General features: G+C 34.5%; 2 protein-coding genes and 4 long non-coding RNA genes across 6 annotated transcripts; all 6 read right to left on the bottom strand.

Annotated features, from left to right (window-relative positions):
• Positions 1-303: 303 nt before the first annotated feature.
• LOC125223499 (uncharacterized) lies at positions 304-932 on the bottom strand. The gene is made up of 2 exons (XR_007176722.2): positions 655-932; positions 304-507 (listed from the first exon to the last, which is right to left on the bottom strand). It is a non-coding gene; the product is annotated as an uncharacterized LOC125223499 (long non-coding RNA).
• Positions 933-3,216: 2,284 nt separating this feature from the next.
• On the bottom strand, positions 3,217-7,163 carry LOC125223498 (uncharacterized). The gene is made up of 3 exons (XR_007176721.2): positions 6,980-7,163; positions 3,830-5,370; positions 3,217-3,672 (listed from the first exon to the last, which is right to left on the bottom strand). It is a non-coding gene; the product is annotated as an uncharacterized LOC125223498 (long non-coding RNA).
• A 1,769-nt stretch (positions 7,164-8,932) lies between these two features.
• Positions 8,933-12,072, bottom strand: LOC125223495 (uncharacterized). The gene is made up of 2 exons (XM_048126674.2): positions 9,373-12,072; positions 8,933-9,279 (listed from the first exon to the last, which is right to left on the bottom strand). Exons 1-2 carry the CDS (start codon positions 12,053-12,055, stop codon positions 8,954-8,956), a joined length of 3,009 nt encoding a protein of 1,002 aa, XP_047982631.2. The 5' UTR covers positions 12,056-12,072; the 3' UTR covers positions 8,933-8,953.
• Positions 12,073-13,785: 1,713 nt separating this feature from the next.
• Positions 13,786-14,319, bottom strand: LOC148933066 (uncharacterized). The gene is made up of 2 exons (XR_016135401.1): positions 14,116-14,319; positions 13,786-14,038 (listed from the first exon to the last, which is right to left on the bottom strand). It is a non-coding gene; the product is annotated as an uncharacterized LOC148933066 (long non-coding RNA).
• Positions 14,320-16,147: 1,828 nt separating this feature from the next.
• Positions 16,148-17,052, bottom strand: LOC125185611 (uncharacterized). The gene is made up of 2 exons (XR_007170198.2): positions 16,761-17,052; positions 16,148-16,422 (listed from the first exon to the last, which is right to left on the bottom strand). It is a non-coding gene; the product is annotated as an uncharacterized LOC125185611 (long non-coding RNA).
• Positions 17,053-17,328: 276 nt separating this feature from the next.
• On the bottom strand, positions 17,329-23,336 carry LOC125222911 (methionine-tRNA ligase, putative / methionyl-tRNA synthetase, putative / MetRS). The gene is made up of 17 exons (XM_048125798.2): positions 23,083-23,336; positions 22,825-22,969; positions 21,932-22,085; positions 21,660-21,815; positions 21,279-21,509; positions 20,983-21,126; positions 20,742-20,832; positions 20,523-20,629; positions 20,278-20,392; positions 19,665-19,783; positions 19,498-19,563; positions 19,227-19,355; positions 18,967-19,110; positions 18,733-18,853; positions 18,331-18,572; positions 18,127-18,228; positions 17,329-17,764 (listed from the first exon to the last, which is right to left on the bottom strand). Exons 1-17 carry the CDS (start codon positions 23,195-23,197, stop codon positions 17,534-17,536), a joined length of 2,412 nt encoding a protein of 803 aa, XP_047981755.1. The 5' UTR covers positions 23,198-23,336; the 3' UTR covers positions 17,329-17,533.
• Between the last annotated feature and the right edge of the window lie 812 nt (positions 23,337-24,148).

Below are 24,148 nucleotides of genomic sequence, written 5' to 3'. Positions count from 1 at the left end.
ATAATAATCATAAAGTTGTTTTATGTTTAGGAATATTCAATTCATTTGCTTTCGGAATATTTTCAATTGGATTTGTCGGGTTCTTTTTATTTGGGCTTACATATATTTATCCTGGCCATAAATCTCATTGTTTTGGGCTAGCCTGTCAGGTGGGAATATTTTTTAAAAAAATCAATTTGCATGATTTTTCTTGGAGTATTTCTTTAGATCGACAAATTAAAACATTTAACTTTGTCGAGTATTGGATAAAGAAATTCCGACATAAACCTACAAAATTACCAAGTACTAATGCTTTGACGAATATTTAAACACAATGATTATCTTTAATGAACTTTATTTTTGTTTCTTTTTTGAACATAAATAAAAACATCAAGTGTGTGGATTAATAAGAGCAACAACGGCAATATTGTCCGGATGGTTTTGTACCTACACTAACACCACAGCATCCACTGGGGCACTCATAGTCTAAACGTACACCTCTTCCGATCATATCATCACCTTCTTCAGCTGAAACATACCCACAATGTAATTAGGTTTTTACTAATACTATTTACATGTCAATGAACTAATTTTTGTTAGCAAACTGAAATTGAAAATTATAAGTAATGATCGTGGACAGAGTGAGAAAAAATTTAAAAGAACGAAAGTGCTTACGTGGCGATGTCTCAGCTAGTTCTCTAGCATCTGCAACTTCCGATGAAATGAGAAGCACTATAATAACTAACATAAAAGCTATGGATACATTTCTTTTGGAAACCATTTCTTCTCTGAAAATTTAATGAGTATATGTGTTTTTGGATTTTGTATGAGAATGTCTATATATTTATACATAAATTCTTCTAGCAATAAATGAATTTGTCCAAAAATCAAACTGGTAACGTGTTACGATTTTATTCACTTTCAAGCTCAAAAGAAATGTCTACTACAGACTCAGACTCGGAGGGAGGGACGGAGCTGAGGGAGTATATGTTTTAATTTTCTTGATGCTAAAAAATCAAGATCTACTTTTTTCATTGATATTTTTGTTGTGTGGATTCCCACAGGTTGAAAATAGCGTGCAAAGGCGATTCATTTGAAAGTTCAACTCTATTGCAAAAATGCAGACTTTGGTTTCTATATCTTAAAATTCGGAATTATGATTTAAATTTATGTATTTTTAGTAAAATTGATGAAAGGTCATGGTCAAGATTTTACTGGGCACACAAACTTGGAAGCATGCATGAACAGGCCTAGTAAAGAAAAAACTAGTAAAATTTATGTATTTTTAGTAAAATTGATAAAAGGTTATGGTCAAGATTTTAATGGGTACACAAACCGTTGCTAAAATTATTTTAAAATTATTAAATATTCAAGATTATCCAAATTTAAGGTAAATATTATGCAATTTAGAAAACAAATCTTTTTTTTACTGCTGAAGCCGTTCAGTTTTCCTTTAAATCATCAGCAAAATTGAAAGGCTCGTTGCACTGTTTTTCATAGGCTCGTTCAATACTTGAGCATAATAAAAAGAAAAAAAAAAGTTATTTGAAGTCTTGATATAGAATGTGTGGTCCTTGGCAATCTATGTGTGGATGCAGGGAAAGATATTGAATGTTGAAATTAAACATTGATTATTAATTTAAAGCGAAACAAGAACTTTTTAATAAGAAAGCGATGGGAGGAGTAGTTTGTGGGAAATTTCCATGCTCGTGTTAATAAATATGAATGATGAATATCATGATCAATTTATATACGTCCCCATTGAACGCGTGTACTATATTAATTGCACAACATGATTATTGAAAATTAATGTGACTACGCCCCTACTTGGGCGGACGAAGCCCCGGCTGGCACCTCAACTTCTGGCGTGGCACCATCTTGAGGTGTGTCCCCTCATTTCGAGAATACGAATCACATATATCGTGAGTCGATACACAATCATGATGCACATGATCAACTCCAAATCTATCTATACATATATAAAAGCCGAGTTTTGGCCATATTTTGAATATTCATGAGTTTTGGGTTAAATTTTTAATATTGAGGAGTTTTGGGTAATGAATTTTTAATACTTTGGCAATAATATTGACTTTATTACTCAATGGTAATTGTTGAAACGTTCTATATTTTGCATCTAATTTAAATCCATGACTTATAAATCATGTAAATAAATCATGTAAATCAAATATATATAAATAAGCACATTTTGATTGGACATGGTTTGGTCCCTCATGGCTCATGTATCAAATATTTTGTCACTTGTGTATTTTTTTAATTTTCGATCATGTGGATTTTATTTTCGATGAACGGATGTACTAGTATTTTAAATCTTCGAAAATAAATATTCACTGTTGCGAATTATTAGAAGTAAGAAAGAATTAAAATAAAAAGAGACGAGACTCTCCACTTTGTTTTGGGCTAGCCCGTTAACTATAATGCTATACGAGAAAATTGAACTCTGCACAATTTTTTTTAATAACTATTTTATTAAAATAAAAATTAGATCGTGTTTTCTCCAATTTAATTACTAGTTTAGGATTGGGTTGGATTTTGGTTATTCGTTAAGAAATAAAAATATTATTAAATTATTTTTTATTTATTAATTAAATTAATCTATTATATTTTAATTTTATTATTTATATTTAAATCGTGATAATATAATGTTTTGGGAAGTGCGTTATAATGCTAACTTTTCTTAAATTGCTAACTTGCTAACTCATCAACGTAGTGTATTAAAAATGTCAACACATATTTGTGTTGACATTTTGATAAATTGTGTTGACATTTAAATATTAATGTTAACACGATATATTAAAATCTTAACGTAAGTTTATGTTGACATTTCAGTATCATCGTGTTGACATTTTTAAATACACTAGTTTATGAGTTAACAAGTTAGCAATTTAAGAAAATTTAGCAACGTATCACAACCCAAATGTTTTAATTGTGTAATATCACAAATTCTGGTCGTTATCATGTCATGTCAAGCTAATTTGCTTAATAACTTATTAGCATTTACGGCATAGCTGACGATTTTCGACATAACATGATAGTCCGCACAATCACGCACGAAATTTATGGGTTGGAACCCGGTAAGAACCCGAATATTTTGGGTTGGGTTTGGATTTATCCGTATTAAGTTGGGTCGATATTAGGTTGACCCGATAACGACCCAATCTGCGCGGAAGGATATGGAGCGGGCATTTGGTGTGCTCAATTCTATAATTTTAATTGTAATAAATTTAAAATTTTAGAATTTTTAATTATTAATAAAAATTAACACTACAGACATTGTACACACACTATTATGCACACTAAACACACACTACACACATTGCACACAACACACACTACACATAATTTACACACACTACTCAATTCTATTCCATCTGTATTCCTTACATTCACCAAGCACAAGAATGAAATGGAATTCTCATTTCATTCTCATCTCCATTTTATTCCCTCCTTATTCCATTCCATCAAACCAAGAAGCCTAAGTATGGGTGTTGGTTGGATTGTGAGTGTTGGGATATTTGCAGCAGTGGCAATATCCGCCTCCGCTTCTGCCTCCGGGTTTGCCTCCGCCTTTGCCTCCACCTCCGCTTTTGCCTCCGCCTTTGCCTGATCCGCTGTACGCACCACAGCATCCATACGTACAATTACCTAAAGTTCTCATCTTTTCACCTTCTTTAGCTGAATGAAACAATTCCCACAATGTAATTAATTAATAATCCTACAAACAACTGAATAATCTTATGCATGTACTACTTAACAAGAGTTTTCATAATATTTAATCAAGAAAAAAACTTGTAATGAAGCTTACAAATTTTGAAAGAAAGAAAACGCTTACATGAAACTGGATTGAGCTGTCGAGCGTCTCCAACTTGTGACGAAATGAGGAGAGCCATCAATAAAAGAAGAATCATAATTTCAATTCTTGTTGAACCCATTTTTGGATTTATATAAAACCTAAAGCAATTACTCTCAAAACTCAGTTGGGATTTAAGTTACTATTAGCAACCATGTGTGTGTATATAATACATGCTGCATGGTGCGTGGGGCCTCACAATTTTAAAATTTTATAAAGATAATTTAGTAATTTTATGTTATAATTTTATTTTATTTTTAAATTTTAGTTATTTATAATTTAGTTAATTTGAAAATCAGGAATTTATTGTCGGAATTTTAATCATATAACTAATTAATTTCTCTACCTATTAATTCTTGAGAAATGTTCAGCTGGGCGCTTTCTCTTAGCTAAGACCCAACACTCTCAACCGTGCTCTTCCCCAAGAGCATGCTCTTCACTATTTATGGGTCTTACTATTCTATTATTCAATTTAAAAAGTACAATTACTAAAACTATTTCAATAATAATAAAACTTCATTAAAAAACCCAAAAATGGCTTATAAATTCCTAAAAATTAAAACTTGCATAATTTAAATCCTAAAAATTTTAGAATACATAATTTAGATCCTAAAAATTAAAAATCGAATTAAATTACATGAATTCAAATTGAGAAAAATGTTTGAGAAATAGTTTGGTTTGATATAAAAAAAATTGAGTGATGAATGCGAGTATTTATTGATAATTTAGATGGATTTGGGATAAAAATATATATTTAATAATAATTTTAAAGAAAAAATGCAAAAACAGTCATAAACGGTTCTATATCGAGAAGTGGGAAAAACATTGAAAATTTTGCGGACTTTTTTGGATTTTTATGAAATTTTTTTTTAAAAAAAATGCATTAAATCGACGGCCACTCGCGGAGGGGCGAGTGGGCGTCACGCCCAGCCCACATCGCGCTATGTGGGTTGGGAGAGTGGTCCTTCGCAGAGAGTGTGCGCTCTCCAGCAAGAACACGTTCGTGCCGTCGACACGAGCACAATGGTGAACTAGGGCTTGGCCGTGCCGATGGCACGAGCTGCTCTTAGCTGAGAGCACTCGCTGTGGATGCTCTTAATTCCTTCCTATTTTGAGAATAATATCAAGACTGTATTATAAAAATATGATGTTTAGATTTGTTAAGATTATATAATTGAGCTTAATTTTGTTTTGATATTAAATGATACTATTGATGAGTAACCGTGAAATGAATTCTTGGTCCTCCTACATTGACATCCCTACTTGTGCCCTACCATACTATTATATTTTTAAGCAAAACACTCTCCAAGAGAAGATCAAGAAGTGCACCCTCTAAGAAAACAACGAAACAAAAACAAAACACTCACTCGTCAACCAAAGCCACCAAACAAAAGTTCACCAGGATATAAGCGAGCTAGATGCCACCTATGCGTTCTCCAATAGGAAGAGAATTGCTTCTTTGATTATGCTCTGCCCATCTTCTAACTTTAAGTAAATTCCCATACATTTGTCCTGGTAACATCCTACATCGAAAAGATCCAAATTCGCTATTGTTTCCAATAAAAAAAAAGTTATGAAACATTTTCAATTTATCTATCACAGCTCTATTATCTGATGAAGCCAACCTTCAATGTACCTCCGACTATTACATGTAAGTTTTTGGCATTCCACCTAGCAAAATTTATGCCGTAAATTTTAGTATGGAAATCCGCACAATTCAAAAAATTAATGATTTTTATACCATTTTTTATGATGGTTAGAAATACCAAACTTGTATGAAAGTTTATAATTTTTCTAATCAATTTCCCTTAACTCTATAGTGGTAGATGAATTGCTTACTTTTTGTTATGTCGCTTTAAAGTGTTATTGGGATTGAAGGCAAAGTAGTTTTTTTATCAACTCACACTCGGCAAAGCAACTTTATCTAATGACTGAATGACTTTGAACGACTTCACTAATTCTTTGTTTCAAGTGTTCTTTTCTTGTAGGAAATTTCCCATAAAGAATCCTACCACTTTCTTATCAAAGTGTCCTTTATTTTAATGATTGAATGACTTTACTATTACTTAAAAAGCTTACTCTTGTTATTTCGCTTTAAAGTGTTTTCTTTAATTGAAGGTAAAGTTGGTTTATTTTATCAACTCACACTCGGCAAAGCAACTTTATCATAATGACTGAATGACTTTACTAATTACTTTATCTTAATGGGTGAACGACTTTACTAATTCTTGGTTACAACTTACTAAGTGTTCTTTTCTTGTAGGAAAATTCCCATAAAGAATCCTAGTACCACTTTCTTATCAAAGTGTCCTTTATCTTAATGATTGAATGACTTTACTAATTACTTTATCTTAAAGTGCTTACTTTTGGTTATTTCGCTTTAAATTGTTTTCTTTATTGGGTTTGAAGGTAAAGTAGTGTTTTTATCAACTCACACTCGACAAAGCATGTCATGCCCAACTCTTTTTGACGTATAAATTTATAATGCACAAGTATAAATTAAAATAAATAAATCACATATCAATTACTCTCTCCGTCCCATTTTAGGAGTCCCGGTTTACCATTCTTGGGTGTCCCACTTTAAGAGTTCCGATTGGAATATTCCATAAATGGTATTAGGTCCCACATTCCATTAACTTTTTTCCACTTACATTTTATTATAAAACTAATATAAAAAAGTAAGACCCACATTTCACTATCTTTTTCCACCAACTTTCCTTTACATTTCTTAAAACTCGTGCTGAACTCAACTGGGACTCCTAAAATGGGACGAAATATATCACATCCAAATACTATAATACAGAATTCATCATTTATTATAGCTTATTTACAAAATACTATAAATCAACACATGTAACCATAAACATTAAGCATCATAAACAGTTTTATATTGACATGCATATGCTTCTTTATTCAATTTATTATTCTGTGACAAAGCAACTTTATCATTTTTTTTAAAATTAAAAAAGGCACGAACAGGCAAGCAGCAAGCAAAGGTTCGAGATAAGCGGCCAGAAGCCAAGCCGCAAAAACCGAAAACGGAAGAGTACAATGATATCTCAGTCATACACCAACAGGCTAAACGCTAAACACTTAAAGAGCCAAAGAAACATCAAAAGCAACAACACAAACCTGGTATCAATCTTCACTCCAAAACCTGAAGACGTGCACTAGAACGATCGACATTTGTGTTGTGAGGGCAGTTTGGAAGCTTGTATTCCATAGCGTAAGTTGCAAAAATGGTCTTCTCTTTTCGGCTTTCCAGTTTGGCTCAAACTTTTGGAAATCATTTTATTCTTTATGTTCCAGATCGACCAAGATATGATACAAAACATAGATATCCACGTCTTCTTATCATCCTTTTGGAGAGGGGTGCCCAACCAAGAGAGGAAACACACCATCGAGTCCTTAGGGAGGCATATGGATATGTTCCATCTATCACAACTGTAGTACGTACCACAATTAGCTTGAAATTCCGCTGCTGAAAATAATATACTCCAAAGATTTCGGCTCCTCATAACAAAAGATGCATCGATCATCCTCAATTGTTATGCCATGTCTGAACAGTCTCTCCTTGGTGTTGAGTTTTCCTTGCAATACAAACCAAACATGTAGTTATTGATCTCTTGGTGGCACGAGATTTCTCCAAGTGAGGCCCTTGAGAAGCTCTAGGGTCCGCATCCTTCAAATTCTGATTGACCTGCAAGACAAAGTTAGAAACAGAGAAAACCAAAGAACCGTGAAACGACCACACTCTCCATCTCTCGTGTTTTCCCTTAGCTCGATATAGGTTCCCAAGGAGGTTCTTCAGTATCTTTTCCCATCCACCAGTCGTGCTAGAATCGGGTTTGGGCTCCATTCCTCACTTCTATCTGCATGCCTTTCTTGGCCACCTCTTTAATTTCTCTTCCAAAGCTTCTAAAATCTGTTATGACCCCAAATATTCATATGAGAACTTTGTCTTTCCTCGTGAGGCTAGCCGAGAGATAATTACATTTGTGAATGGAATGAATAACTTCCTTCCAAAGCAACTTTATCTTAATGATTGAATGATTTTACTAATTACTTTATCTTAATGTTTAAACGACTTTACTAATTATTGGTTACAAGTGTTCTTTTCTTGTAGGAAATTTCCCATAAAGAATCCTACCACTCTACAGTTTCTTTAAACTAAAGTTTTCCCTTAAAAAGAGAGTTATGCAGCAACAATTGCCCACTAAAATATGTTCGAATCGCCTTTCTTGATATTTCCGTATCTCATTTTATCTTTTACTGTCTTATTCAATTCAAGATAATATAAGTGGGAGATGCTACTTTTAATCAAAGTATAAATAATGCTAAGTGACTATATTTTATATTTTCTTTTGTAATTATATATATGATCATTTCTTAATTTGATAAAATTTATTTTGCTCTCATCAGTATTGTGAATGTATTTACATTAATAATGTACAAATAAATATACGTATCCCCTATTGATCTTAGTCATGCATGATACATTAGGTGTTTTTTTATCTTCGTTAGTTTGTTATTTTCGGGTTTTGCTGCTTTATCTACAAAAAGAAAGAGCTAGCATGACAAACTTTTCAAAGGTCGATCATTTTTTTTCTTATTTTCTTCAATTTATTTAAGTAAAAGAAATAATAAACAGCATGAGCCTTGATTTTTATACTATAATTTATAACATTTAATTATGCAAATAATAAAACCCTACAATCAATTTTAAATAAATATTGAAAAATCATTATACAACCTAATTAATAATACAGTGATAGTTAAAATAATATATAAATAAAATTGAAGGAAAAAAAAAAGGTAATGTGTGTCAGCCTAACGGATAAAACGAATACTCTATCCACAATAATTATAATCAATTGGAAAAGAGTTGATTTTGTCCGATCATTTAAGTTGCTAACTAAAAAAAGTTCACCGTTCAGATAATTACCATTAGTATTGTGGGAATAAAGATTCTAGAGATTAAAATATCAATATGAGAAGCCAAAATTATATATCAATGGCCTAAAATCACACATCAAGTACCAAAAACAGCAAACTAGTACTAGAAGAATCAAAGATAATTAAGACTTTAGAAAGAAAACAACTTATCTAGTTCATACATTGAGCTAGAATACCAGCCAACTCACTAACAACAAGATTTATTGGCATCCTATCTCTTGGATTCTCCTTTGAACATGAGACTCCAATCTTTAAAACACGAACAATAAACTCCATTTTCAAAGCTCTCGTGTCTAATTCTGGATCAATAATTTCCATTATTCCATGAGGCAAAGCGGAGTTCACATATCTATGGATATTTACCTCACCACCAAATAAATCATTTGTTGGCCTTTTATTTGTGAACATCTCCAGAAGGATGACCCCAAAACTATATACATCCCCTAGCATAGATATCGAGCCAAACGAGCCATATTCTACACAAAAGTTACAAGAAAAGGGGAAAAAAAGTTAAATTCCGACTATAAAGTTGCCATGTAACAAAGTTGAAGATGTAATGCAAGAAATACCTGGAGGGACATAGCCTACGGTACCCTTGATCCCAATGGAACTCGTGTTGCTTTCACATGATGATGGAAGTATGTTTGAGACAACCTTAGCTAATCCGAAATCCCCAACACAAGCAACCATATCATGATCCAAGAGAATGTTGTTGGGCTTCAAATCACCATGGATAATAGATGAGCCACTACCAAAGTGAAGGTACTCAATCCCTTGAGCAATATCTAAGGCAATGTTAAGCCTTTGGATTATGCTAAGACTCTTGAAATCTTCACCTCTTTCTTTCTCGTTGTTGTGAAGCCATTTGTCTAGACTTCCATTGACTTTGAATTCATACACCAATGCTTTGAAATCATTGCCTTTGAAGTCCACACTATCACAAACACTTACAAGTTTCACCAAATTCCTATGTCTTATGCCTCCCAATGCTCTGCACTCTGCCATGAATGTCTTTAACGCCCCTCTAACCTCAAGATTAAGCACTTTGACTGCTACAACTATGTCTTTCTCATCATCGAGAACAGCTTTGTAAACGGACCCGAATCTCCCAAAACCAACCACGTTACTCTCGGAGAATCCATTTGTTGCTTTAAGGAGATCAGCATAAGAAAACCTCATGAATGGTTGGACACCAATGGTATCTGCAGAAGGACAAGCATTTTCTTCTAATTTTTTGTACTTGATAAATACTAAAATCACAATGCATAAGCCTCCGACAACCAATATTGGGACCAAGATCTTCCACAAAGTGGACAACTTTTCCTTGGAAGATTCTACTCCTTTGCAAGGTGGGAACATCAACTCTTCAATTCCACCACACAAATCTTGGTTTCCATCAAGAAAAATTGAACTTCTATTAGCAAAAACTCCTCTTTTGGGAATCTCTCCTCGTAGCCTATTGAAAGACAAGTTGAGCTTCTGAAGCTTCAAACTCCCCAAAAACGAGGGAATAGAACCAGACAGATTGTTCCGCGATAGATCCAACTCTTGTAAGCCCGTCAAAGTGCTCATTCCTTCAGGAATCTCTCCATGAAGAAGATTCTTATCGAGGTAGATCCGTTGCAAGCTAACGCAGCTGTTCAAAGAGGTGGGAATCACTCCAGACAGTCTATTGCTAGACAAGTCCAAAGCCGCAAGGTTTCTCAAAGAGCCAACTTCACTCGGAATAGAACCCTCGAGCGCATTGTGAGAGAGATTAAGCACAATGGAAAGAGACGAAAGTCTCATGATTTCTCGAGGGATCAAACCAGTGAACTTGTTTTCGGAGAGGTCTAACTCTAGCAAGTTGGTGCAGTTGCCAAGACTGGAAGGCACATTTCCAGAAAGCTCATTCCCATCAAGCTGGAATCGACTCAAAACAGTCATGTTCCCAAACATAGATGGCAGTTCCCCGCTGAATCTGTTTCTTCTCATATGAAGGTTTTGCAAATTCGACAGCTTTGACATTGACATGGGAATTAGGCCATCAAGAAGATTGTAAGACATATCAACCATTTGAAGATTATCAAGGTTTCCAATGTCTACAGGGATGCTTCCTTGTATCTGATTCTTTTGTATATCAAACACAGTGATATGAATGGACAAATTGGCTAGGGATTCCGGCAAAGAACCACTCAGCATGTTCTCACTAACATCGAACCACTCTAAATTGGTGGAATTTGTCAATGATGAAATGAAGCTCATGTCATCTTCAATTAAGTTTGTATCTAAGAAGAAACATTGAATTAACGCAAGTCTCTCAAGGTTTGGTATAGGTCCAGTGAAACTATTAGAGGACAAGATGATCCATTCAATCAATGAAGCATTTGAAATGGAATTAGGAATTGGCCCACTAAAGTGGTTTCGCTTAAGAAGTAGAGAATTAAGATTAGGGAGTGTGACACCAATAGTAGAAGGAATAACTCCATGAAGTTTATTATAAGAAACATCAAAGTAATAAATGTTAGTTAGATTAAACAGACCATGAGGAATGCTACCGGTGAAACTATTTTCACTCAATTGAAGAAATGAAAGGCGGTGGAGGCGGCTGAGTGACTCGGGAATCTCTCCGGCCAAAAGGCATGCTCCTAAAGACAGCCTTTGGAGGGTTGTTATGTTACCAATGGATGAAGGAATAAGCCCAGAAAACCGGTTTCTTGAAAAAGATATAGCTTCGAGTTTGGGCAAGAAGCTAAGTTCATTAGGTATGGTTCCAGAAATGAGATTCCTAGAGAAAGCAAGCTGCACTAGATTGAGGCACTGTGACAAGTTTTTTGGTAATTCACCCGTGAAGGAATTGTTGCTAAATTCGAGAAACCGGAGTTTGGTTAAGCGAGTGATTTGTGGAGGAATTGGGCCGTGGAGAAAGTTGGTATTGAGGGTGATGTTGGTGAGAAGAGAGAGGTTACCTATGTGCGGGGAGAGGTTTCCGATGAGGCCGAGAGAGGGCAAGGTTATGGCGACGACTCTGTTGTCGCGGCATTGGATGCCTGTCCAGCTGCAGAAGGGGAGTGTTTGGTTCCATGAAGAGAGAGCTCCTTGTGGATCTTGGAGGCTGGATTTGATGGCTAGTAGTGAGAGTTGGTCTGTTTGGTTGTTGAAACATGTTGTAGGTGGAAGAAAGGTTGTGAGGAAGAAGTAAAAGAGTGGTAGAGAAAGAAGAAATGTCATCAAGTTTGCCATGCGAGACCAATTTCTTGCAAAGACAAACATTAAATTGGATAATAAACAAGTTATATAATGCAATGGAATCCATGCAAGGATAAAGCAGTGGAGAAAACTTTGTCATGGGGTTTTCTTTTTTCAACTAACTCTAAAATGTGCAAATGTGCAAATGTGCCTCTAAACCCCTTTTGATGTATTTTTTTCTAATTAATCAATAGATGTAAATTTCACTGGCGGATCTAGGGGGGGCGCAGGAGGGGGCGGTCGCCCCCTCCGTGCGACTAATTTCCTCTCATTCGGACGTAAAACTACCATGTCCGCCCCTTCCGTTTTCCCTGACGTCACTCCGAAAATCGAAAAAAAATGTCAATTTTGCCCTAAACCAACCTACTAATATATATTTTGCCCCCTCCGTTTATGAATCTTGGATCCGCCACTGGATGTAATAATTAAAGTAAATAGTTTTAAACATGAGTAATTTTAGCTGTGATAAAAAAAAAAATGAAATACCGTTTTCAAATGGTAAAACCGAAAGAAATGAAAAATAAAAGAAACACTGAACACTTGTTCCTCTGATTATAGAAGGTGGAGTTGATTAAAGAAACATTGAACACTTATTCCTGTAATAGATAATAATCATATTATTACTAGAGACCACCCGAAAACATAAAAAAACTAAAATGACAACAAAATAAAAATATACTCAATTCATATTTAGTTATGTAAAAGAAGTTTACTAATATGTGGATTAATAAGCTTTTCAAAATTATTTAAGTGAGCTATGTATTGGGGGCAGGCTCGGCCCACACCACAATTTAAGCCCAATCAAGAACAGGCCCTGCTACTGACCTGATATGGGCTTTTCAAAACTTATCAACTTGGACTGTAGGTGGGAATCAGGGAACAATGCTTTGTTTTTTCTTGGAATAATATTTAAAGGGATATTGGCATCTAATAATACCATGAAACTTTCAAAAAGTTGAATTTTTTTTACGAATTTTAAAATTGGCAGATAATATCATGAACTTTATCTCGGGTTTGTTTTTCTCCCACGAATTAAAAAATTCATGTTATTTTAATAGATTGAAGAACAATTTTGGAGGGTGTGCTTCAAGAAAAATTATCTTCAAAGATTGAAAAAACTTGAAGCTCTCATAATTGTTGTTGAGAAATTACGAAAAAAAAATCCGTATCATAATATTATTTGTGGGAATTTTTTCATTGGTGGGAAATAACAAACGCGGATAAAGTTTGTGATATTATTTGTCAATTTCAAAGTTCGGTGGAATTTTATAGATCGTCATATCTGTGTATACAAAATTTAATGGTGTCTTTTGATAGTAAGCGTTTTTTTTCTTTCCTCTTTTGCGACTAAGCATTTTTTTAATAGAGCACTCTCTTTCTAAGATAATACTTGCACTATGTATATTTATTTTGTGGATATTGTTGGAAAGAATCAACTAAAATTAAAGGAGAAGAAGATTGGTGGAGATCACGGATGATTGATTGAGATCACGAAATTAAGGGAATTGATATATTTTCCTTTTAGTATCTAGGGCAAATCTTGCCAAGTATATACCATCTAGCCTATAAAATGGCAGTGTATATTATAATGAAAGACAGACAAGTTGAATGAATAAACACAGATCTTTCAACAGATATCGACCAGAGAAAATAATGTGAAAGGCTATGTATGCATTGTTATATCAATGCTAGGCCTAGGTTATCCAATTGACATCAATGATTATATTTCTTCAATTTTTATGTCATACTACAAGTTGAGGAGAAAATCAAAATCATTTTCAAATATCAAACTAAAACCGAAGTGAAGATGTTTGAACACCTTAATTTTACATAAAACAAAACATCAAATATGTGGGTTGATTGGGATTTGAGCGTTGGGCTAACGGCAGCAGCGACAGTGTCTGGCTTCGTACTGGCCGGATGGTACGGGTGCAGGGAGAGCACCACAACATCCATTTGGGCACTCGTAACGAGCATAGCTTGTGATCATTTTCTTGCCTTCTTTAGCTGAAATCATACTTAATAATCTTACTATCAACCAAACTAGTTATAAATGGTAATTTCGAAAGGAAGAAGAAGCTTACGTTGAACTCGATAGAGGTGTCGAGCGTCTGCAGATTGTGAGGAAATGAGAAGAGCCATCAATAAGAAGACAGCCATAATTTCAATTCTTGTGGAAACCATTTGTAGATTTATTGAAAACCTAAAGCAATGAAGCTTTTAATTTTGTCGCAAAACTCAATTGGGATCAACCCTATTTATATATTAATATTTTGAAATATACTCCGTACTAATTAAATTGATTAGTATTTTTATTGTTTAAGATTCTATATTTGATTTAATGATCGAAACATATTTTTTGGTCATGATGCTAAGATCAACTTTTCTTTTGTTTGACAAGTAAATCCATAATTAATACTAGTACTATTTGTCAATACATAATTAATACTCCTATATTATTGTTTTTCTCGGGTTGAAAATAGAGTGGATGGCGATTCATTTGAAAGTTAAGCTCTACTGAAATTATTTTTTTAGATGTATTTATCTAATCTTTAAATTTATCTAAATACTCCGTATAAGATATTTTATGCAAAAGCTATCAATGATCTAAATCACCAAAAAAATGTACTTTTAAATAAAATTTGGAAAAATATTAATTATCAATGTTTTTTTGTACTACTAGAGCAGATCATTTTTCCTTAAAATCATCGGCAAATCTAAAGGCTCGTCCAATACTTCTACTAAGCATATATGAGCAATTAAAATGAAAAAAAAAAAATGAATTTTATTTGAAGTCTTGCTATGGAATGTGTGGACTATGGTCTTAGGCAATCTATGTGTGGATGCATATGTTTGAATGAGTATTTTAACATAAACGTCGATTACTCACTTTTCAAACAACTTGTATCCAATTCATTTTCTTGGAAGGCATTAATTTAAAGCGAATTAATCAATGAAGAAATTTTGGTAAGAAAGCGATGGGAGTAGTTTGTGGGAAATTTCCATGCATGTGTTAATAAATTTGAATGATGAATTTAAATACGTACCCATTAATTTGTGGTTTGTATATGGGAATTCAAGGATGTATTCGACAACATTATGTACGCATGCACTATATTGTACAATATGATCATCGAGAATAATTAATGTGAGTACGAAGGCATGGCTGACAACTCGACTGCTAGAGGCACCATCTCAATGTGTGTCCCCGTCATTTCGAGAATACCAATCACATCATGAGTCGACAAGCAATCACGATACACACGTAAATAAGCACATTTGGATGTGTTTTGGTCCCCTTGATGAATGATTTAAAAATTTATCCCTCATGTATTTTTTAATTTTGGATTATATATGTAAATGTTTTATTGGGTAATCCTTAAAATCACAAATTTTGGCAGAAATTTATCATTTTCCACAAACTTAAACATGATCGCAAAAATCATGAACGGCATGTAGCAAATTTCCCAATAGTCATATTTTCCCTAACTTGAATTTGATGTGGCACGTCGGATAATGTAGATGAACAAGACATCAAATTTTGGCCAAAATTTGTGATTTTAAAGAGTAGTCCATCAGACCAGAATGCTTAGAACTTTGCATGAATTTTCTTGATAAGTATATTTTTGTAAAAAAAAATGAGCTCATGATTTCTCAAATTAAATTATTTAGCTTTGTATTAGTAAAGAAATATGTGTCGCTCCAACATAAACTTATAAAATAAAAAATACTAATTTACATCACGTAAGGTACTGATTGATATATAGTACTCCGTACGTCCCTCTGTAGCTGAGTCGTATTCTTTTTTTTGTTGTCCCACTGTAGTTGAGTCATTTCCTATTTTAACAAAAAACACCACCTTTTTTTCTTACTTTATTCTCTCTATATCTTTCTACCTTTTTTCTTTCCTACTTTATTCCCCCTTCATTTACTCACTTTTAACACAATTTCTTAAATCCCGTGCTGAAAAGAAACGTCTCTACTACACAAGGACGGAGGGAGTGGTTATCTTTCTTAAATTCTTATGTAAGAAATTTATTTTATTAGGTGTTGGAGAAATTAAGTGAAGAAGTTGGGCCAGAAAATAAACAGAAAATGTTCGATCAATCGGGCCGATTCACTGAATTTGTGGGCTATTTTCGATTCGGACCAACAGTAAATCAACTCATTCATAAATCGAACATTTAGTTATACAACTTTACTTCCCTTTATTTGAATTTTTGTAAAACACCTTAATTTTAATAGTATAAGAAAACATCAAGTGTGTAGATTGGTAGAATTGTGTGTGTTGGGGTTAGGACAGCAGCGGCAATAAGGGCTGAATATACCACAACATCCATTGGGACACTCAAAACGTGCATCACTTCCCATAACCATCTCACCTTCTTTAGCTGAAATCATACACACAATATAGTAGTAATTAATTGTCAATCTTACTATCAAGTTAATATGCCTGTATATCTATTTAATTATACCTTTTTCTATTAATACCATACATGTCAAAGGATTTAAGTCAATGGAAGAAGAAGCTAAATTGAATGCAAGGATAACTGTTTTTTTAAATTATTAAAAATATTATAGAATGACTTGTAAATGTGCATAAAAATACAATGTTGGTAGAGTACGTGCTTATGAGGATACTACTAAAACATGCTATTGCTAATGATTTCAAACTAGTTGAAAATTTTGATTGACAAAATGGAGATTTTTGAAAGAAAAAAATGCTTACATGGGACTCGATTGAGCTGTCGAGTGTCTGCAACTTGTGAGGAAATGAGAAGAGTCATCACTAAGAAAAGAGCCATAATTTCAATTCTTCTGTAAACCATTTGTGGATTTGTAGAAAACCTAAAGCAATGAAGGGTATAGTTTGTCGTAAAACTCAATTGGGATTAAGTTATTACTATAAAAAAGAAACCATGTTTAAATATATGTGCAGAGGCGTGTTGTGCTTTTTCCATATGGTTTTTGTCACTGCAATAATTCAAGATCTATTTTCTGTGGCAGTGGTTCGACAATAGAATTTGTGATGGTTAGGGTGCTACCATACTATAGATATCTATATGAATGGAATATATATTGTATTTTGTGGATACCGTCATACCGACATGAGGAAAATCGCAAGACGACTCATGACAGCGTAGGTAATCACAGAATGGTCACAGCGCACCTTGGTGTGTGGGGTCGGTTGATGTGATGGAATTTGACAAACTGGGACTATTTTTGTCGAGCCAATTGATCGCATTTGGTCCTTCGTTTTCAATGATCATGTTGTTCGTTATGAAATACTACAAATGTGAGAGTCACAAATCTTGATTTGTCATTAAATGTTGAAAGTATAACAAAATATCTAGCAAAATCCCAACGCACAGAAATAAATTTGTAGGATCCTATTCACTTTAATCAGACAAATAGACACTTGAGTTCTTCACAATCTTCAGCAATTGAACATTTTTCAGTATCGACAGGTCAAAATCTCAGAAAGTCGAAGAAAAGATCAATCTATCGGATTGAACCTTCAGCGATGGACGAAACCTTGCAGACACCTGCTGAGGTTGTAAGTGGCAAATCTTTATAGCAAGCCACCAAATCCTTGTCACTATGCAAATCCACTTGGAGTGTTTCCCACACCTTCTTCTTGGGATTTAGGACATCATCTGGCAAGCCTTCAATCCCTGGGAACGTCACCCTCTCACCAACGACAGCTCCTTGGGGAGGTTCGACCAACTCCACCTGGCAAAGCAAAATCCACAATTTTCAGCCTCGTAATACTTTTGCATCATATGCCTTCCGAAGTATATTGTCACTCGAGCATAAACATAAGCTAGAGTGACAAAAGAGAAACACCTAGAGCTCAGTTCGAGAAAACAGGGACAAGGGGGTTAACTATCTAAGGTAGCGAGCGATTCAGTTAAAACATCATTATGAAGTTACTCGTGTGATTTTAATATGATTCTTAAGCATAACCGAAAGGAGGCACATATAACAAGATAACTAGACCAAATTATCAGGTGCTAACCTCTTATTCTAGCTGTTCAATTTTTACTTTAACCGGATATGCATATAACAGATGCAGAACATAAATGGTTGCTCACCTTAGTGTGATCGCTATTAGAAGCTGCAAGGACCATTGCTTGAGATTTTATGCCCCTCATCGCAGCTGGCTTCAGGTTACAAAGAACGCAAACCTTCCGATTCTAGTACAGAAGAAATTTGTCAGCTAGTGTATTTCCACTGGAAGTGGACTAATAGCATATACAAAAAGCACACAAAGCTACAAAAGCAAATGTCAGGGATACCTGCATTTCTTCAAGGGGTATATACTTGACAAGTCCACTAACAACCGTGCGAGGCTGTGGCTCACCAACGTCAATCTCTTCAACATATAAAGAATCAGCATCGGGATGTTTCTGAGCCTTTGTAATGAGACCAACACGAATATCTAGTCTACTAATGGAAATCTCAGCATCAGCAGGAGCAGAGACCTTGGGCTTGGCTGCTGCAGGTTTCTTGGTTTTATCCTTCTTTGCAGTTTTACCATCTACAAGAAAATTAAATAAGGTCAGTAAGAAATTGAAGTTGGGCTAGCAGTTAGCATGCTTTCCAGATTGCAACTAAAAAATTTGATCTTGGACAAAAGTAAAGGGAAAAAAAAAGAGTAAGCATACACACGTATAACAGAGACAAGAGAGAAAAATAACCTGATATTTTGGCTTCTGAAAGTTTGTCAGTGATTTTCTTTGCTTCGGCTTCAGCCTTCACAAGCCTATCAGCTTGACTTCCAGCAAATTTTTCTCTGTAGAATTCTACTTCTTCATCTTTCTGCATATCAGTAGGTGCACAGCAATAAGTAGTCGCCAAAGAACGAAAACTATAAATTTAAACAGCCCTTGAAATTGATAGGAACAATGAACAGCGATAAGAGGAAGAAATACCAGTTCTTTAAACAATGGGGATGGAGTTCCAATTCTATGGTGAGCAGGTATGAACTCCCAGGGTCTTTTAGCCCTTTCAACATCACCTTTTTCATCAGAAAATGATATTTGTGCTTCTAGTGGCAAATTGAGCTGCTTAAGTACCTAAATAGTGAAGACCATAGATTAATCACCAGATAAAGATGAGCTTATGGTGCTAATAAAATTAGTAGCATCATACCCTTGAAATAAAAGTTGCAGGACTAAATACTTAAAATTACCTCAAGGGTGAACGAAGGCATAAAAGGTTCTAAGAGGCATGCAAGGAGATACACTAGTCCCGTTGATGTTTTCATGACCACGGAACAAGAAGGTCGATCCTCCTTGTAAAGCTTCCAAAATTGGCTTTCCTAAACGGTGAAAAATAAAATTGTTAGTCTTATTCATCTCTTTTGATAACATGTTGTAACATGCTATGGCCTAGTAAGCACCTAGGAAAGTAAACACCAAACTGAGAAAATGAGGTGAAAAAGGTCTATATAGGCTTCGTACTTGCAAATAAGCATTGCCTTCCCCAGATATACTCATAGCAATCTTCAACCCTTGCTTTAGTTTCACCTACATTTAATTCCATTTGGAATGTTATTCATGGTAACCTGAGATGTAATTCGAGGTATAAATTGTACTGTAAGAACACGAGCAATGCATGGACTGGTTACCTTCTCCATTGCTTCTATGTACTGTTCTACATAAATGCCAACTTTGTCTCCCAGTGCTTTAGTCAATGGATGAGAATCCGCACCCGGAGCATCAGGAATGACAGAACCATATCCTGAAGCTGATAATGAAGTAAAAAAAATATTAAGCATCTTTCCAAAGTTGAAACTGTAGCAAAGTTAAGCGAATGATGGATAATAATAATAATAATATTTGTCAGCTTGATTTTTCTTTCACCCACCTATAAAAAAATTTCTAAGCGAAAAGAATCATTGAGAGGTTAACATAGTAGAGATACACACATTTACACATTATTTATAAGTACCATAACTAAAATCAATTCAAAAACTTCCAAAGTTTTGTACATCAGAGGCATGGAGTAGAGACATGTTCCTATTTCTTTTTATTGAAGTGGTGAGATTGAAAGAATTTACGGTAGAAACTGAAAATGACATGGGGTATATGGCCCATTGCCCCATTATGAAGTATAAACCTTAATTTGCTTAAAACCTTGTTCAAAGGATCACTCTTAAAACATATGCGACGACATATGGGGTATGGTATGCAACAGCATAATATTATCTCAAAGATCCATAACATGATGACTTAACTGACCTGGGTCCTTCGCTATAAAACTCAAGACTCGGTTGACAAAATTTCCTAGATTGCTCAGTAGCTCACTGTTCAACTTCGCTTGCAAGTCAGACCATGTGAACAAAGTGTCTGATACCTGAAATTAAAACTAAAGTAAGGATTTGACCATTGATTGCACAAGGGCATGGGAGATAAGGTGGCGATGGATGTGATCCAAACACCAAAGGGTTGAAAACATAAAAAGAAGCAGATCATAGAGAACTTGCCTCTGGTCTATTTGTCAGAAGATAGTATCTCCACACCTCAACAGGAATATTAGTGTCTTTTGCATCATTTCCAAAGACTCCAACACCCTTGCTCTTTGAGAACTTCCCTGATTGCCAAGGGGAGATTTCCAAAGTGAAATTTCAATCATAAATGACATAGACATGGGGGGTGACCCTCAACATCACAGATGATGAATAAGTTTGTGCATATCTCCTAACCTGCTTCGTAGTTCAAGTATTCTGTAACACTGATGGTTTTCATCATAGTCCAGTTTTCACCTGTTCCAAGAAGAGTGGAAGGGAATATAACCTGAATAAAGTAGATAACAAACATAATTAGGGAGCTGAAAGAAAAATGGGAATAAATAGCATCCATATGCTTCAGCAATCTATATTACCCTATAAGTCTGCAATAATGTTAATAAAATGCAAACAATTCAATTTTATCTTATTGACTCACAGTATGAAAAGGAACATTATCCTTGCCCATGAACTGGTACAGCTCCACATCTTCAGGATTCTTCCACCACTTTTCCCATTCAGGCGTGTGGCACGAAGTGATTGAGACATATCCAATAGGTGCATCAAACCAGACATAGAATACCTAAGAGGGAAAATGCAAGCAGAATGAATTATGTAGTTAGAAACCATGATTAATCAGTACTAACTATGTTACTGAACCATAAACATTATTCATTCCATGTGAAAGAAAGAACTCTGTGGCTTATATCTTCAAAACACAGCTTATCAATTTACCTTGTCCTTAAATTTATCATGTGGAACAGGAACTCCCCACTTCAAATCTCTAGTTATACATCGTTGTTTCAGCCCTTCTCTAAGCCAAGCATATGTTGCTTGGATAGCATTCTGACTCCACCCTCCAGCCACTGACATGCGGCTGACATACTCCTCTAATTTATCCTTCAGCAGAGGAAGTTCAAGAAACAGGTGATCTGTATCACGGATGCGCGGAGTATTGCGACAAACCTGTAGTTAAGTAGCAAGATTGTTCACACCAATTTTCAATATCCATCTACATGTTATTTAATGCCTTCTGATTTGGTCTTTCTTCATGGACTAAACACGCGATATTACCAAATGAGCAGGAAAAACAAGATTACATATAATTCTGCATACCTTGCATTTAGGATCCAATAGTTCCGTGGGATTCAAGAGCTTCCCACACTTTTCACATTGATCACCACGTGCAGAGTCATAATTACATCCAGGTGTTGGGCAATTACCTTCTACAAGCCTATCAGCCAAGAATCTTTTACACGTATCGCAATAGAGCTGCATAAAAAAATATCAATGAACCTCATAATCAAACATACTACATCTAATTAAAGAATAGGGAAAAAAGGAGAATAAGACTACAGGATTAAAGAAAACGAGGAAGCAAATGGCACCTGTTGCATTGTGTTCTCTACAAGCCAGTTGTTGTCCCAAAGTTTCTTGAAAATTGATTGACAAACTTCAGTCTGCTGTGGACTTGACGTACGACCAAACTCATCGAAGCTTATGTTGAACCACTTATATACCTCTTTGTGGATAGCATGGTATCTACAAAACAAAGAACGACGTGGGTCAAGGTACATCAATTCTTAAATCACTTTTTGAGATGTTGACAATTGATATATAACCATCAATTTTAGCAAAGCCACAACAATAAAGGAACAGAAAAGACGCTTACAATTCAAATACATAATTTTTCATATCTATCAGACTATCTCAGACATAAATAGATGAAAATGCATGTATGCATAAATATCTAAGCAAGTGCAACTTAGTTAGGTTGGGAACACTTAATTTCAAAACCCATTTACATTCTCGAACTCCTACTCCAAGGAAGATTGGCATGGCTATATCTTCATTCACAGGAAAAACTGCCAGTGGCAATCCTTATTAGCCTTCTTCCAGTTTTGAAAAACATTTAGAGGAAATCATAATCCACTGTATACAGATGCAAAGGCTTACAGAAAAAATCAGCAAACCGAAAACTTGTTGCCAAGAATTCATCTTGTGGCATGCCAAGGCCAAAAAGGGTAGTTCCAAAAGATAAAAAGCATGTTCAAGGCTTATGATCCATTACCATTTTTAGCAAAGTTTTATTTTTATACAAGATGACTGTTAAATGTACCCATTCCAATGGCAAATACCCCAAAGAAAGAGAAAGGGAACACAAACTAACAAGCCAGATCAAGTATTTTTTTTTTATCACCTCAATGCTAAATATATTCAGTTAATCAAGACTTCAATATAAAAAAGTCCTTATACATCTAAAGAAAGTGAAGTAAAGTACTTGTCACAAATTTCCTTCGGCGAGCACCCTTCCTCCAGCGCCTTGGTCTCAGTCGCGGTCCCATATTCATCCGTACCACAAATGTAGAGCGTGTTATAACCCCTCATCCGGCAGTACCTCGCGAACACATCAGCGCTAAGCACGCCTATTCAAAATGCGGCAAAAAAACACTTCAATCGCCACAATCCACAACCAATTGGCCGCAATCACAACTATGCAAATGAAATGAATTGAAAATTGTAAAATTGAGGGAATTACATCCGATGATGTTTCCGAGATGGGGGACGTTGTTGACGTAAGGCAGAGCGCTGGTGATGAGGACATTCCGCTTCCCGGGAATCGGAAGCTTGGCGGCGGCGCTGTGATCGCCCATCTCTTAAGAAGCTTTCGAGGGTTTGTCTAGAGTTTGACGGATTGAGAGAGTGGAGTCTGGCGTCTGCAAAAGATGACGAAAATGGTGTGCGTGTGAGTTAGTGAAGAGGTTTGGGGGTTTTGAGGTTCAAGTAGGGTTCAATATTCCTCTTTTTCTTGCTTATTCACATTCTTACAAAATTATTTAGAAATTTATTAGTGATTGATAAAAATAAAAGTTTTCTTCTTGTTTCATTTGAATAATTTATGAAATACTCTTCTATCCTAAAATAAGAATTACACTTAATATGGATGGTTTTAAAAAATATAATAATAATAATTAAAAAAATTAGTAAAATATAGAATCTTTTTTATATTTATTTATTTTATAATAGTAGGTGAGTGAAATAAATTATTCATATATAAAACCTACTCACTATTTATAATAAAAAAAATAAAACAAAATGACTCGTACTATAGAAAGGATCAAAATGGCAAAATAATATTCTTACGGTGGGATAGAGAAAATATACATTTAAAATCATCGTTTATTTACACCACAAAATATAAAAATATGCATTTAAAATCATCATTTATTTGCACCATAAAATATAAAACAATCATAAAACAAAAGTGGATTTTGGCATGCGTCAAGAAAAAATGACACAATAGTATATTAAAATAAAATGCAAATACAAATTTTTATCTATTAATCATTCATGCAAATTTCAAACTTTTTTCCACATAAAAATGGTGAAATATTTTACATAAATGAGAAATATTTTAACAGTTGTGGTCGCTGCATTAATTAGCATTAATCATAAGAACTAAAAATATAAATTGTGGCATCAATCAAGTTTTAATTACGTTGATTTAGTGTTAATTAAGATAATAACAGTATTTCAGTTACCAATCGATATCCTGACATTTTCCTATGGAATATGAATTTATGGAAAATTAAAGAATAATCTTT

Source organism: Salvia hispanica, chromosome 1, assembly GCF_029641045.1.
Source record: "Salvia hispanica isolate PSC_SH4W2 chromosome 1, Shi_PSC_v1, whole genome shotgun sequence".
Lineage (NCBI taxonomy): Eukaryota > Viridiplantae > Streptophyta > Magnoliopsida > Lamiales > Lamiaceae > Salvia > Salvia hispanica.
Note: the sequence above shows the minus strand (reverse complement) of the source record. Positions and strands in the feature narration are given on the sequence as shown.

What these genes read in the sequence shown, in the direction of transcription:
- LOC125223495 (XM_048126674.2), bottom strand. Translation starts at nt 12,055, where the DNA reads ATGTTTGTCTTTGCAAGAAATTGGTCTCGCATGGCAAACTTGATGACA. An exon ending in CGTAGGCTATGTCCCTCCAG is followed by an intron (nt 9,280 to 9,372) that starts GTATTTCTTGCA and finishes ACTTTTGTGTAG; the next exon opens with AATATGGCTCGTTTGGCTCG.
- LOC125222911 (XM_048125798.2), bottom strand. Translation starts at nt 23,197, where the DNA reads ATGGGCGATCACAGCGCCGCCGCCAAGCTTCCGATTCCCGGGAAGCGG. An exon ending in TATTGGATCCTAAATGCAAG is followed by an intron (nt 21,510 to 21,659) that starts GTATGCAGAATT and finishes ACTTAACTACAG; the next exon opens with GTTTGTCGCAATACTCCGCG. An exon ending in TGCCTTCGTTCACCCTTGAG is followed by an intron (nt 19,111 to 19,226) that starts GTAATTTTAAGT and finishes TTCACTATTTAG; the next exon opens with GTACTTAAGCAGCTCAATTT.